This window comes from Zonotrichia leucophrys, chromosome Z (genome assembly GCF_028769735.1).
Source record: "Zonotrichia leucophrys gambelii isolate GWCS_2022_RI chromosome Z, RI_Zleu_2.0, whole genome shotgun sequence".
In the NCBI taxonomy this organism is placed as follows: domain Eukaryota; kingdom Metazoa; phylum Chordata; class Aves; order Passeriformes; family Passerellidae; genus Zonotrichia; species Zonotrichia leucophrys.
In genome coordinates, this window is record NC_088200.1 from 39,831,335 (window position 1) to 39,847,306 (window position 15,972).

At 38.2% G+C, this 15,972-nt stretch overlaps 2 protein-coding genes across 3 annotated transcripts in view; one reads left to right on the forward strand and one right to left on the reverse strand.

Moving 5' to 3' along the window:
- Positions 1–1,751, forward strand: part of UHRF2 (ubiquitin like with PHD and ring finger domains 2) — an 84,065-nt gene extending 82,314 nt beyond the window's left edge. For both annotated transcript variants that reach the window (XM_064735974.1, XM_064735975.1), the window contains exon 16: positions 592–1,751. In XM_064735974.1, coding sequence (XP_064592044.1) covers positions 592–738 — 147 coding nt within the window. In that variant the 3' untranslated portion in view covers positions 739–1,751. The remainder of the gene's footprint in view (positions 1–591) is intronic.
- Positions 1,752–3,694: 1,943 nt separating this feature from the next.
- The window catches only part of GLDC (glycine decarboxylase), a 37,871-nt gene continuing 25,593 nt past the window's right edge, over positions 3,695–15,972 (reverse strand). The window contains exons 16-25 of the mRNA XM_064735549.1: positions 15,634–15,709; positions 12,390–12,515; positions 11,305–11,454; positions 10,754–10,866; positions 9,951–10,092; positions 8,525–8,636; positions 7,148–7,243; positions 6,048–6,220; positions 5,324–5,404; positions 3,695–4,329 (exon numbers count right to left, since the gene is read on the reverse strand). Of these exons, the coding sequence (XP_064591619.1) occupies positions 4,186–4,329; positions 5,324–5,404; positions 6,048–6,220; positions 7,148–7,243; positions 8,525–8,636; positions 9,951–10,092; positions 10,754–10,866; positions 11,305–11,454; positions 12,390–12,515; positions 15,634–15,709 (1,213 nt within the window). The 3' untranslated portion in view covers positions 3,695–4,185. The remainder of the gene's footprint in view (positions 4,330–5,323; positions 5,405–6,047; positions 6,221–7,147; positions 7,244–8,524; positions 8,637–9,950; positions 10,093–10,753; positions 10,867–11,304; positions 11,455–12,389; positions 12,516–15,633; positions 15,710–15,972) is intronic.

Genomic DNA, 15,972 nt, shown 5'->3' on the forward strand with positions numbered 1-15,972 from the left:
GTATAATATCCAGTTAAAGTTGTAAGGAAGTTTGATAGTAAGCTGCTGTTGCTGTTTAGACAGAGATCTGCCCTGCCCTAAAATATTTTTATCAATCTGCAGTAATGTAGTAAGGATGACAGCACAGATGCTAATGTGTTACAGATTGTATTATTCTACATATATCTGTAAGGCTAAACTGGGTCTATTCTGGTGAGTTAGATGGAGATTGCTACATAAACAGTATATGTGGTATAGTCATTTTCCTCTGGATATGAAGGTCTGGAAAAGTATAGCAATCTGTGGAGCTGTAAGGAAGCTAAGGATTGGCTGTGACTTACAGGAAGGCATTAGTGAAAAAAGAAGGGGAAACCTCACTAGTGATTTAGTTCCTCCCAAGCAGGGAGAAGAGTTTCTTGGCTAGGACATTTTCGTCAGGGGTGGAGTCAGGCACCAGAGGGCTTGGCAAAGACTTTTTTTTTCTGGTGGTACAGCAGATTGTAAGCAGATCTCATAAGCAGATCTTATAGTGATTCCTTACTTTTCACTGGTTAAGCTGTCAGTCTGTAAGGAAGTTGTTGCAATTTACTTCTCTGTCTCTGTGTGTCCTAGAGTTGTTTGCAGCGCTCCTTCAGAGCCGAAGTGTTCACCTGCCCTGCCTGCCGCTATGACTTGGGGAAGGGCTACACCATGGCTCCCAACAAGATCCTGCAGGCACTACTGGACCAGTTCTTTCCGGGTTACAGTAAAGGACGATGATGTGCTCAGTCCCTTCTGTACTTCTCCCAGTGACTTTATACACAGTAAAGGGGAATAAACATGGGGAATTCAGCAGTGGACCAGCCACCTTGATGGGACTCAATATATTGTCACTTTTTGAAGCACCTAACCCTCTTCCCTTCATAGCCATTTCTTGGTGTTGTGAGAACTCTAATTCTCAGCTGTCTTTTAACATCAAGGGTAGTTCTGGCCAGTTAACTAACAGTTTTTAAAGAAGGAAAAAAGAAAAAAAGAAAAAGAAAAGCCTCAGCTCTTACTGGCCTAGCTGATGCTTAATTTATGATTTGTTTTTTTGTGACTACCTCAGGACAGAGGAAAGTAAATTGTGTCAAACAATGAAACAATGTTGGGGATAAAAAATAGTTAATGATGTTTTTAGCTACACACTGCCTCCTGAATATTAGTTGTGCCTGGTCCATGTGGTTTGATTTACAAAAAACAAGAACCCAATAACGAAACCCAAGAAAAACCAAACCAAAAGAAAAACCCACAAAAAACCAGGAAAAAGAAATAGATTCAGCACTTAAGCCATTTGGATTAAACAGTAAATTCTGTGGTGTGCATAATCCCTTTTTTGTCTTTTTCTTCTATTATGCTGTATTTTTTTGCAAGAACGGGCTGATTTTTAGTCTATTTTTGTGAGCTTCATTGTGCTTTTCTTGTATCTTATGCAAGTTGACTACTAATGACTAATGAGAACAATATGAATGCATTGTTGCTGCATTAGTGTAAAGTGATCTGTGTTTTTTGCACTTAAAGAGGGTATTCAAGACACTCTAATTGTGTAAAAAATAGTTCATATAAAAAAAGCCACTTCTGTATTAGTTAAACTGTATGCTTTTAGTAGGTCTTGTATCAGTGGCAATACATCTACACAGCATTAAAGGCAGTGCTAGCTTGGAGAAGGTTCAAATCGCTTCATATTGTGATCTGAAATTTTATATACAATATATCCCTCCCCCAAAATATACCTTATTAAATATTTTATGATTCAGAAAATTTGTTAATTTTGTTTTTACTATTTTCTACTTAATTAAGTCATGAGATTTTTACAGAATTTTTCAGATTACTAAATGCTTTCCTTAGGTGGCCGTATTTTACAGGTGGCTTTATACTCCTTGACTGATTTCTCAATGAAAACAATTTTAAAAAAGGCTGAACTCCAAACCAAGATCCAGTGGTGACACAGATACCCATGAACTCGCTCACAGCCTGTAGCAGTGCTCAGTCCATGTCCCACAGCTGGGAGCTGTGGGATTCCTGCACAGTGGTCGTTCAGGTACATGACTCAGATTCCCTCTGTAGGCACTGGGGTTGCAGTGACAGCCTGTGGCCCACAGTGCTACAGGTAGCTCAGAATTTATGGAGAGAACGATGTGATTTCACCTTCGTAACAGCCATTGCATCTCATGAGCAGTAGCTCATAAGACTTGTGGCCTCCAACTTGAGTACTGTAAAATACTTTAATGCTTTGTTTTCCACTGGATAGATTTTACTAATTAATTCACAAGCTAAATTTTGTCAGTTTGAGATCAACAGTGGGAAGTTACCTGCTTTATACAAAAATTTGTAAACCAATTTTTAATGTATTTTTTCAGTGACATAATCAAACATGAAACTGCTTTTAGCAAACATTAAAGCAGCTTGTCAAGACTGGGGAAGTAGACTGGCAATAGAGAAAGACTGTCCTTTCCTCACATTATAAATTTGCAGTGGCTTTTCATGATATTTTGCATCCTTAGTACTATTTCAATAGCTACTGAAAGATAACATTTCCAATAGTTAATGAATTCTGGAGTGAAAAAAAAATCTGATTTTCTTCACTATGTATTAAGGTGATTTAGCATGTAGGTGCAGCTTTTCACATAAACACTGGTATCTGGCCTGACTTTCCTTCAGTGAAAGCCATTCCTGTCTCCTATCATCTGTAGACTCCTTGTGTAAAGCCCCCCATGAAGTCATAAGGTAGGTAATGAAAAAGTTGCAGTCCCAGAACTTTCACTGTAAAAGACACAAAATTTACAGTACATAAAATATTGCTATAATTTGTGTTACTCATTTGTGTCCCTTCAGAGTTCCCAGGCTGAGTGTGCATGTAGTTCTTCTCGTCTTCAACAAGTAGTTGAGTAGTGGGTGGTTGTAAGGTGCAGAACTGCACGGTCGTTTTCTGTGGTCCCAGTGTTGCTGAGTGCCTGTTTCCTAACTCACCAAAATTGTGCTTTGAGTGGCTGAATGAGTTAGGTCCTTTCAGGGGTGCTCATGTGCATCAGACATCTCTGCATAGACCTGGGCAGGTTCCTTTCAAATGTGCTCATAGCACAGAGATCTGACGGTGTAACTAGTGAGAGGATTAGTTTTATGTAAATTTGATCTGTAACATGCTGGAAAAGGCTCCCTTTTAAGGTGTAAGCTTTGGTTACTGAGTGATTTAATGTGGCACTCTGTGTTGAAGGAGGGCTCTGGTCTCCTTAATCTCTTGGAGCTTAAGCTGTGAATCAGTTTTTACACAAGCTGTAGATAAAGTAGGGCAAACTGAGGGCTCTGTATAACAAAGTGCCAGAGAGTGACTTGAGAAACTGTGGAAAGAGAACACGTTTTTACCCAAGATTCAAGTAATACTAATTCACAGTCTTTTATGCCTTCATGGTCTTTTATACCTTATCCAGAAGAAGAGAGAATTAGATGGAGCTACTAAGAAAAAAATGTGATGCTGAGCAAGATTAAGTTTGTTACTGCTTGGTAAAATGGATAATTTTGACTCTCATAAAAAAAATTCAGAGATTTATTTAAATATTAATCTCTGACAGTATTTTCCTTTGTGTTAAGTTTATTGCTGCTGTGGAAATTGTCAGAAATCAGAGCTTAAGTTTCATAATTTCATACTGTCTCTTGGACAAATGCAGCTGAAAAGTTTAAATCCAAAACATGACAACAATTAAAATTCTGACCAATTTTATTAGGCTACTAACACTGATAGGTAAAAAAATCAGTATGAAATATTAACACTAGCAATGCTAGTTAGTGGTAATATGTGAAGTAAATTAAAAAATCTACTTCATCATTTTTTTACAAAATGTAAACAATTAATCCTGCAGTTGATATTTATTAGTATTGCCTTATGCATCTGCATCTTTTCTACTTTTTTAACTGTATCTCCCATGCCACCTTGCAAGCTGGGTGTTAATTGTTAAAACTTTAGCATGAAACAGACAAAATGATAAATCAAGGCAACTTCCAACATCAACTGCTGTGGAACAATCACATTTTGTTTACACCTAACATACTGATTGTATTTACATTTTAGCTGACCAGTGCTCAATAAACAAACATGGTCACTATTCAAAATATACATAATATAAATATCCCCAGGAAATCAGGAAAGGGCCATTCTGATGGAGTCAAAAATGCAGGCAGCTGGAAGCAATCTTAGGAAGATGCTCTCTTCTGTTCAGAAAATGGAGATTCATAGGCTTCCATCGGTGGGCAGGTACAAACCAGATGTTGATCTCCATATATGTCATCAATGCGAGCAATTGTGGGCCAAAACTTGCTTTCAGGCTTCACAAATGGCTAAGAGAAATAAAAGAACCCAACCATCTTAATTTTTTCACCAGATAAAGCTACAAAATTATAACAGACACTAGGAGCTTGAAGAATTACTAGTGCTGTGAAAGTGGATTTTTTGGGTGAAGTCATCCTTCAAGTCTGTTTTCAGAGCCTGAAAGTTAACAAGGATGTGTAATAGAAGTCATGGTTAAAAGAATGCTTCGATTTTAAAAAAGTCTGGTCGTGACCTCTAACACATGCTTGCGAAGAAGTAGTTTTCACAAGATGAAAGAAAACTTTATTATCCTTTGAACAACTGGCTTTGACATATGAATGAAGGAAAAGCAGAGGACACTGCTGCGCTGTTCAGTCTAGTTAGAGTATCATACTTAAAGGAAAGTGGAATGGTGGTGTAGTTGAATTCTTACTCTTTGAAACAGTACATATCACTAAAATACTTGCAATTAAGTTTCCAAGCAGAAAGGTTGGACACATGTACATTTAGCTGCTATGACTGTGAAAGCAATTAGGAAGTTTGATATCAGACTCCGGCTCCAATCTGACCTTTATTGTAGCAGGTCCACATTGGTGTCGCTTTCCCCATGCTGACCTTGGGGAACCTAGTCACAGCTTACGCAAGTTCTTTTGAGCAAAGCTTTGAATGTCAGCATGTGGGACTCTGTTCTGGGAGCCCTTGGTGCAGTTTGTCAGAGCTAAACAGGTTGTTTCCAATAGGAATGAATACTCAGTGTTGAAGTGCTAGGATTTAGAAATCCAGATCTGCACCAGTGTGTAGAGACTTTTTTTTTTTTTTGAGCATTTCTTTCCTTGTCTTTAAAAGCTAAACTAATGAAACTGTGGTAAAGACAGCTCACACACTTAAAAACTGAGAAACAATATAATGGCTCTGAAGTTTTCATTCTTACCACATTACTTCATCTCCAACTGACTAAGAAACTACAGAGCACAAAGCATATTTATGTATTACCACACCAGAAAGTTCCCATTATGTACTCACCAGTGGGAATGCTGCCACTTCTCTGGAGTAGGGACGATCCCACTTGGAAGAAGTGACACAGTTCAGAGTATGTGGTGACATCTACAAGAAACAAGACATGTTGAGAACAAGAAATTACTGATTTCTGTTGAACAGTTCAGTGTGAAGCCTTCTTCAAGTTTTCATTACCACATATAAATAATTACTGTCTAGAGAACGCGGTTTATCTGGGGAGGAACAAGGCAGATTTAAAAAAGGAGGCAAGTCAGTATTTGGATTTTTTTTCAGTTTGCCTAAAGATGCTACCCAAGGATTGAATATGCTTTTGGCTTTTCCCTAAACTTAAAAGGCAGTATAGCATTAAAAGAGTTGAACAGAACTTGAGCTGATACTGGTTCTGTCCTGCATTGCTAAAATAATTCAATCTTTATTTTATTATTAATGTTAAGGTCATTCCATTTTCCATCTTCAGCCAGTGAAATAAGTGTCTCTCCTTTGTTACTTTGAGATGGCCTTAAAATATAAATTAAGTGCTTGTGGAAATAACTTTCTCTGCTCTGTCAGCAAGACTTCTCACTTGAAGAAGTCAAAATTCAAATTTTGAAAAAGTTAAAGTTTTCTCAAGAAAGTCTTGTGCTCACTGTTGTGTCCCATTACTTTTGAGAGTACTGAAAGACCAGGAATGGGCATCTGCAGACTCAAGGGTTAGACTGATGCTGTCACCTTGCTCGACATGCCATCTTACCTTTAGTGGGTTAATTTGGGGGTCCATCCTGCCTTCCTCTATTTCAGCAATTTCCTGCCGAATACTGATCATGGCATCACAAAATCTGTCCAGCTCTGCTTTGTCTTCAGACTCTGTAGGTTCAATCATAAGTGTCCCTGCCACTGGCCAGGACATGGTTGGAGCATGAAAACCTGGTGACAATAGCAGAAATCAGTCACAGATAACAGGGTATGAGACAATACATGCATTAGCTATCAGCAGATTCACAAATTCAGTCCTTTCTCTACAAAAATCTATAGAGATTGAATTCATTGGTAGTGTTGGCTCTGTACTTCAGAGGCAAGATAAACTTTTCAAGTATCTTAATTTTCAGCACTGAAGGGTAACACCTCTGTTTTACAATACAGCTACACACAGATTTACTTTATTAAAAAGGAACTTTAATATACTTATCTAACTCACCTCTATACCTGCTGAAAAGTCTGTTTAAAGTGGTGCACAATATTTAAGGCTCACTTACAAAGAGCAGGAAGGGTGGGTTTTTTAGTATCACAATTAGGCTTTGCGTTATTTTACTGCAGAGGTATTACTGGTTAGGGTTTTAACAGCTTTCATGCATATTCATTAGAAGCACAGTTCTACAGGATCAAGTAGTTCAATGGATCCTCTTGTCTGGCAGCCAAAAAGCATTCACAATCAGATCCTTTAGAGCATGAGTACAAAACTGCATAAACTATATCAAGATGGAACTGTTCAAATCCCATTATCCTACTTTAAAAGGGTTTTTTTTCCTTCCTCTTCTGTTTTGTTTTGCTTTGTTGGAGTCTTATTAAGCTTTTGGCTCCGACCCACTTGCTCCAAACAGTTGAGAGTCATGTAATCAGTAATTTGATGGGACAGTTTACAAAAGTGTGAAGTAGCAGCAGAGTCAGAAGTACCTACTACAATTTAGTATATGCAAATATCTCTCCAAGCCCCATAAAGAAAATGAGGAAGCCTGAAATAATTGTGACAGATTCACAATCCATAAGCACAGAACTCGAATGTTTGTATCTCCCTTTAGAAGATATTTGGAAAATTTTCACTCATACTGCTATTTTAATAGACATTTGACTTACCATAATCCTGAAGCCTTTTAGCAAGATCTACGGCTTCAATGTTTGCTGTTTTTTTGAAAGGTCTTGTATCCAAAATGAATTCATGGGCTACATAACCTGTAAATAAAAAATGACATCTCCTATTAAGTAAGACTAGTGAGAACACTAGTCTTACTTAACAGGAGAACAATGCAATTTACCAGGCTGTCTATTCTGATTGGTTTTGTGGAGATCATGGCAAAAAGACAAACTCAAAAATATCCACTTGGGCAAAACCTCAAATCTGAGAAATTATCAGGTAAAAGATATACAACTCAGTTTTTGAAGACTGATTCTTTGAGTCCCACATAATATTAAGAAGAGGCCTCATTTACAAGATCAGAACTAGGAATGAGTGGTCAAAGTAGCTCGTACAATTTACAAGTTCTCTGAAAAAATTATTAGATTTGTCAATGGCCCAACACCATTTGGGTTTTAGGCTATTTTAAATTAATCATGATAATCAGTTTTATCTAATGCCAGAGCAAAACTCAAATTTTCTGTTATAGAGAGGCTAAAGACAAAAGTTGTCTGCATTTATATTCATGATTCTGGAGAACCTTCCATTACATTGTTAAATCCCTGAAAATTTGCAATTTTTATTCACTTCTATTAAAGTACAACTTGCAGGTTTTACCAAGGTGTATGTCATTAAATTCAAGATATATATTTTAGAGAACACATATATTGTACTCAAATGTTCTTTGACGCTGTTCAGCTTAGACAAGCCAAATAAGTTCTCTGATTGTTACACTACTCCCAGAATAATTTTTTCATCTCTTCTTCATTACTTCTGTCCTATTACAAGACTGGAGAGCCAAAACAGGCAACCAGAATGTAGATGAAATATCATGCATTGCCAAAGGAAGTCTATCTCAGCTCACAAAAGTGAACAAGGAGCAGAAATGAGGGAAACATGGTGGGATTTTTTCAGAGGTAGTGTGCAAGGAGAAGTACAGGTCCAAAAATTACTTTCAGTTCTTAAATTATTGCATCATTGGTTATGGAGATTTGGAAGTCTCAACTTGGTTGCTTTTCCTTTTTCTGATGTTCATCAATCTGTTACTAAATTTCAAGGAGAACGATCTAATACTTTATCTTTTGGCATTGTCTTTTTCTAATTACAAACAGATATTACTTTTCTTCTACTTCAAAGTATCTCAGTTTCATTGCAATACATCCAGTGAGGTGTGGCTGGTTATTTCTCTTCTTGTGAACAAGAGAATTTTGAAATCAACAGTCACATAGCATTAAAAAAAAAAAAAACAAACAAAAAACAAACAACTGTGTTGCAAGCCAACTTCTACATGAGGCAGAAAAAAAAGCCTGGTAGAAGAAAAAAAAAAGTCCAATACTTGCCTTTTGCTCCTCTGAAAAGGATTTTGTAGTGCTTCTCTAGCCTTTTTGCCATGTAATTTGCATTTAGTATAGCAATCTCAGAAGCATGCTTCAGACCCTTTGCTCCCATTGTCTGAAAGAAAAATAACATGAAGAAACAGATCTAAAATAGGTCCAAACCAAGCAAAGTATGCTCCTGCCTGACAGAGCGCAGCACCTCAATGCACCTGGCCAGTTCTGGCAGTCACTCTGCTGTTACACTTTTCCACACAACACTGACAGAGAAGCACTGGATATTGATTGAGGCCACCTTTGGTGAATGTAGTTTATGAGAGTGTCTACTGTTTAAGAGATGTAGCTTCACATTCACAAGTGAATGACCCAAACCTTTGCTCCAACTGAGAAGCTTTGAACTGAACAGAAAAAAGTGAGAACACAAATAATGTCAAAAGGCACAGGCTGCCTTCTCCATCCCACAGCCAGACTGTCTAGGGAAGTTTAGGTGGGACAATGTAACTAGATGGCATTTTGCACTGTGAGGAAAGAACTCCCCTTAAAAATTTCTAATGAATGGATTAAATATTCTCTAATGGGAACCAGCTTAGAGTCACAAGTAATTTCTACCCACAGCGGTAAATGGAAATGGTACCAGTTCATATTTGCTCATTTGGAATTCCAGGAGAGCTGGTTTCCCCAGCAGAGGAAGTTTCCATGGTTAGAGTACCATACTGGCAACAAAGTACTCTGAATGACACTGCCCCTAGGTTCATTCTTCTTCAGCTCTGTCACTGTAAGCATTAAATGTAGCTCAAGAGTCCCAGCACACCCTTCTTTCAATTAGAATTTGAATCTACAATCATCTCTGTTGGCTAAATATTGCCATACATGTAGCCAAATATTTGCTGGCTTATCACTAAATTACAAGGGATTAACAAATTTCATAGATCATGATCAAGTTTATTCACATGTAAAACCAAAACTAAGTTCAGTTTTCAAATCCTCTGGAATTCAGGATACTATAAAATCCAATGCTCTGTAGATGTCAAGTATAACAATACTGAACCATACAATTAAAAATACTCTTGGCAGAACAGTAATTTAAACATGAAAACTTCAGCATCAGAAAGTGGAAGCCTGACTGTAATTTTCTGCCTGTTGTCCTCTTATCTCAAGACCTATTACAAACAAAAGGTAGAAGAGTTAGATACAACCATTGTCCTGATGTCCTTTCTTGTGGCAACATTGTCCTACCATAAATCAAGTAGGCTTGATGGTTGTAAATAACCTGTGACTGGATTGTCATTGCTTAATTTCGCTGCATTTCAGTCTGTGCAAATAATATAAAAAAAAATGAACTGCTCTTAAAGCTGTTCATGTGGTTCAGTGGTCACTGAACTTGAAAGAGAAAGAGAACCTCAGCTGATACTCCTTATAAAAGTCTACACACCTTGATATACACCCAGGAAATTGGCAATATAGCACTGGAACCCCAAGGTGCAGCACTGACAGTACCCAAAGGACATGCATCCTGATCCGTCTGTATTTTGATCACAGGGTGGGTAGGCAAGTAGGGAGCCAAATGTTTCTTCCTAAAACAAAAACATTGATTTTAGAGATAAAATACTAGCACATCTGGACAGTTTCAGCAGTAGTTTCTCTTCACCTTGCTTTCAGTCACAGTCCTCTAGGAAGTCTGATCTCTGCCTTCTTCAAAAGAAAGGTTATTAACACAGCTGGTGCCAGTGGAGGATGACACTCAGTTTTTCAACCTATCACAAGATATTAATGGAGCTATCAAAATAAAAATTACTTTTTAAACAAGTAAGATTATCTTCCTTTAAGGAAATAAGAATGCTCCATAGGATAGATTCACACAGCTTGTGTAGCAGTTCTGTGTTCTGGACTACATGCAGTATTATCAGCCCTCAAACTCCATTTCTTACTCAGGAAACACATTGCAGAGTGAGGTTTATCATGCACACCAGAAGGCAACATGGAAGCCAGGGTTTGGGGATACAGGATAACACTCCACCACTGAGCACATGACTGTGCTGGAGAAGAAGGACAGATGCTTGCAACCAACATCATACCTCTCCCAGCCACGGCTCTGTACTGAAGTGAACACCCATCCAAGATTCACCAAGGTGTGTAAATATATCTATATCTATATATATTTGCAATTTGCAATATATGTATATATATTGTTTTGGTTTTTTTTTTTTAAGGAAAGGCTAATATAGAGATACCCACACTCCAATTGGTCCCATTCCAGGTCCTCCTCCTCCATGGGGAATGCAAAAAGTTTTGTGGAGATTTAAGTGAGAGACATCAGAGCCATAATCTCCAGGACGACACAGACCAACCTGTAAAGGGAATATGTTTCAAAACATTCTTCATATGCCATTTAGGACCTATTTTGGAATGCAAGGACAACAGGCTGAAAAAGATGGTGTATGTTTTTATGTTTTTCTTTATCACGATGCATCATAAACAAGAACTTGATGCAAATAATATTTTGTTTTAGGAATTCTTAATTACAGCTGTAAAGAATGTCTTTGATAAAGGGTAAGCAAATTTCAGTGAACAACTCATAAATCTTCCGACACATTTCAGGGGAAAATCAAGTAAAAGAGAATTACTTTCACCATCTAATTTTAATTACTGATCTCGGAAATCTCACATCCTCCCCCAAACACTGTGGCATCTTGCATGGAAGCTGGGTTATAGTCTGAACTGAGTACTGCTGTGCTATTTTTATTCCAAGGATTCCCGTTAGTAAAAAATCTGCCCAGTTTTTGTACCTGAGCATTCATATTTGCTCCATCTAAGTAAACTTGGCCCCCATGTTTGTGAATGAGGTCACACACGTCTCCAATCTCCTCCTCAAACACACCATTGGTGGAAGGGTACGTGATCATGATGGCTGCCAAGTTCTCCTTGTGCTTGTCCACCTGGTGGCAGGGAGGGGAGAGAAGAAAAGGTCACAGAGCCTCCGAAGGCTTCTCAAGTTTTTATAAAAAAAATACAAGTAAAGTCAGAGTGTTTTACAGGTGGGAAGCAAGCCTATCAGCAGATAGTCAAAGTGACTTATGGTCAGCAAAGGATACTGGGCTCCCTTCTTCAGCCACACCTAGTGAAAAAGAGTGATTTCTGAATAAATCAGAATTTTACATCAGGGGAAAAGGCAGGTATTGAAAGGTGCATACATACACACACACACATATATACACACATATACATACATACATACACATATATTTGTGTACATACATATACATATACATGTGTAAAACACTCTCTTTTGGGACCTTCAGACAACCCAATGAAAATCTGGCCTTCAAGTTAATGTGAAATAATGACCATTCCCCCTACTTTGCGCAGCAGAGTTCTATGACTGCCATAAAATCTTGTCCAAATGTGGAAATGTGTCCTGCTAATCCCTTGCATTGCAAGATTCACCTGCAGTCAATATACTTAAAAAAAGAGAAAAAAAGTAGTTGCCTAGCAACAATTTCTCCAGCAGAGATGGACTTGAACTTTGCTGAAAGAAGGCTGAAATGCAGTTTCAAATGCTTCACATTCATGAACATGGCTTGCTCACTTCCAGTACTAGCTGTGGACCAAAAGGGTCTGCTATAAAAGAGTCTACTGTGTACAAAGACTCTTTGAGCAAATCCTGCACTAAAGATCCTCAAATTAAAAGGAATCTTACAATTGTCATGTAGTTAGTGTCTGAGTGAGGAAAAAAAATTACTTAATCCTTTCAAAGCACGTATTCAGTATTATTGCTTTATTTTTTCTTGTAGAAAAATGTGATTCAGCTGCCAACACTATTACCTTCAGAGAAGAAGTGTTCCTTGAAAATCAAAGATAATTAAATACTCACCATTGCTTTTAAGTGAGAAATATCAATGCTCCCATTTTTATCCACTTCAATGGGCTGAATCTTCATCCCTGCCATTTGTGCACTTGCTGGATTAGTACCATGAGCAGACTTAGGAATAAGGCAAACCTTGGAAGGGAAAGAAAAAAAGAGCCTAAAGTATAACTAGTTTAAAAAATCTTAATGTTTTATGATCCACACACAGCTACAATTCATTATCAAAGTTTTGAAAAGAAATCCTGATGGTACCAGCAAATTGCCTCTTTTGCAGAACAATGCAACTAAATTTTTAAGGAAAATCCATTCAGGTATTAGCATTTAACACTCATTACCAAAGCTTCATTTACTGCATAATCATATTTAGGGATGCAATTCCAGAATATTATTTCAGATACTTATATTTAATTTTTTTTTGCCTCATCCCACCTTTTTTTAAAACACTATTTTTTTTTACAGTTATCAATCTCCGTATGTACAATTACTTGAAAGGAAAAACTGCCTAATTCCAAATTTCCACTGCAACTTCTTCTGGCTTCCAAAGCATTTTCTTCTGTATTCTATTCAAAACAAAAATTTAGACCAAAATATTTTGGCTATAGATGAGAAACTCAGAGCTACTTGCATGCTTTGTACAGTTAACTTCAAAAGGAAAAAAAAAAGAGAAGCACTTCTAATTAAATAAAGGTAGGCTCTTGTCAGTCATAGGAAAATTGTGCACATGTCAGGATATTTCCAGGCGTTTTTTCGGAACTCCACCCTTTCTAAAGACAATAAATATTTCTCAAAAAAACCCAAACAAAACCCCCAGAAACAACAACAACAACAACCAAAAAAAAAAAAAAAAACCAAATGAACCAAGCAACCAAAAAAAACCCTAAGAACACCTAACCAACCAACCAAAAAAAAACTAGCATGTGAACAAAACCCAAAACAAAACAAAAAACAAACAAACAAGCAAAAAAAACCCCAAAGCAAAACAAAAAAGAAAACCAAAAAGCCAAAAATCATTTTGTTCTACAGAAACTGCATGATGGTTCATGGAACTCTATCCTCCACAGTGATGCTGAGACAAATGTGAATACTTCCAAAGCCCAGAAACACAGGGATCCCAGCGCCAGCGCCAGGACGAGCTGTGCCGCATCTGTAGCCATTTATCCGCATAGCCGAAATTTTGTAAAGTGCCTCCAGAAGGCACCGAGGCCTGCTGGGTACGGACACCATTGATCGCACAGAAAAGCAGGGATGCGAGCTGCCAGTTCCGTGTCCATCCTTTTTTCCCACCAGAGGGCACCAAATCCAAGCGCGCCCAACCAAGGGAACCTTGAACTGCTGGTGTAATTGCTTTCTCCAGCCTGGCAGAAAAAAGCACTGCAGCGTTTCGCAGGCTTTCTTATTTTCCTATTCCTTTTTACTCTTTCCCAAGAGTACCACGGTTTTCCTGTAACATTTGAAATCTGTAAAGTGTGAGTAAAGTGCAAGCCGCCCCCAGGCTCTCCGGTGCAGTTCCCCTCCAGGTGTTTTCAGAGAAGCCCAAGGGTCTTGCACACAAAAAGAGGAATGGCAGATGACACACAGACAATCAGAAGACAACTCTCCAAGGAATAAAATTTTAACCTAATTCCACTTCCCACTGAGTAAAAACTACTCACAAAACAAAGTTTGTAACTGTAAAGAGTGGTAGCCTCCTAGTAAGTTTGATGTGATCTGGATGCAACAAAGAAACAGAGAGAGAAGAAGACAACACTTATATTCAGTTTTAGATGGTTTCCTCACACAGAGGCTACAGCTCCCAGGAGGCCAGGACAGTGATGCTTCCATTTTGAGAAGATAAGTGAGTCCCAAAGCCAAGGATAAAATCAGGTTCAAAGGATATGTATTCTATTGCACTAAGGACCTTTTCCCTTCTCTTTAAAGCCAGCTGTATGGATGTGTAAAAAAAAAGAAGACCTAAGTAATCCCAGACTTCCAAAGAGATTTTTTTATGTGGTCCCAAAAAATGTTCCTAAACTAACTTCCAGTGGCTTAAGTGGGAAGGTACATATGAATAAATATTTAATGAAAGCATGTTACAGAAAAGAAAAATAGTGTTCACTGTATGGAAAGGTCATCCTAATAGAATATTATAAATATCTGTGCTGGTTCTCTAACATTTAAAATTACTCATAATTGTGTTTCTAATGGAGACACCTAGTGAAATGCCAAATATCCTTTAATACAAACCTCCCCAAGTCATTAAAAGAACGGATTGCAGAGTTCAGAAAAGGACCCACAGTACTGTGGGGCAGCATTCCAAGCAGTACATGTATACTGGAGGCAGACAGATCTAAAGTATGACACAAGAAAACCATCTTAACAACCCACAACTTTAGCTTTGAACTTACTGCTACTAAACAATCTCACCATTTTGGTGGGAAAGAAAGCAACTGCATCAAAAACTATAAAGGGAATAAGCAAAAAAAAAGTAAAAGGTACACAAAAGCTTTAAAGATAATTGAAGTTATAAAATGGCTTTTTTGAGAAGGATGGACAAATAACTAGAATCCAGCTAGGAAATGAGGATGGATAATAATATAATAAATAATCCCAGAATTAACACATGATATGTCAACTGTTCATCATCTTTCAAGAGTGAGAGGATGTCAGATGAAATTGTAAATATACCTCAATTTCCTTCCTTCCTTCCAGCCTTCCCAACTTCCCAGGGCCGACCACACAGCTTGGGAATTAAAATGCCATAAGCATGACCTTTCCTGCTTTGCCCTCTTTCCCCTGAGCTTTTGTTGTTGAGCATGCCATTATATGGCACCAGCAGCCCTTTGGTCAGCCAGGGTCAGCTGTCCTGGCTGTGTCTCTCCCAGCACCTTGCTGACACCCAGCCTGCTTGCTGGGAAAGGACAGGGCCAGGACAGGGCAGTGGCGTAGAGACAAAGCCTTGACACTGTGAAAGCACAGCTCACCATCTGCCAAGAGATCCCTGTGTTATGAACAGTGCTTCCTCCACAATTCATGTGAAGAAGGTTAAGTCAAACTGAGTCCAACTCAGCACAATCACCCTTCCCTGGGTCATTCTCAGGTCTGTAAAAACTTTTAAGATGTTACCAAGGATCCTGGTGGGAAGCACAGAGTACTGAAAGCCTATCAGAAGTGACAATACACGATCTAGTTTCTCTCTAGGTGAGTCCCAGCTGCTGAATCAACTCTCCACTTCCCACTGAACCCTCTTCCCCACATGAGCATTGACACTCACGGTTCTATGACGTTCTCCTTTGGCATTTAAATAAGCTTTGATTGCAGCCAAGCCTGCATACTCTCCTTGGGCTCCACTGCAAGAAGAACACAAACACTGTTACACGGCACACAAAGCAGGAAGTGCCACCTCTCTGACACAACTTCAAAACTGTCCTGCCCTAACCCTTACCCATGATTTCAGGCAAGTGTCAGCAAATTAAACAGGGCACATTCCTAAGACAAAATTACAAATGGCCATGCTTAAATTAACAGCTAGATGTAAATGAAAAAAGTAGATGACAGGTGATGCCATTTTATAAGTTTATACTACAATGTTAAATCCTTCTGCTGGCTGAGA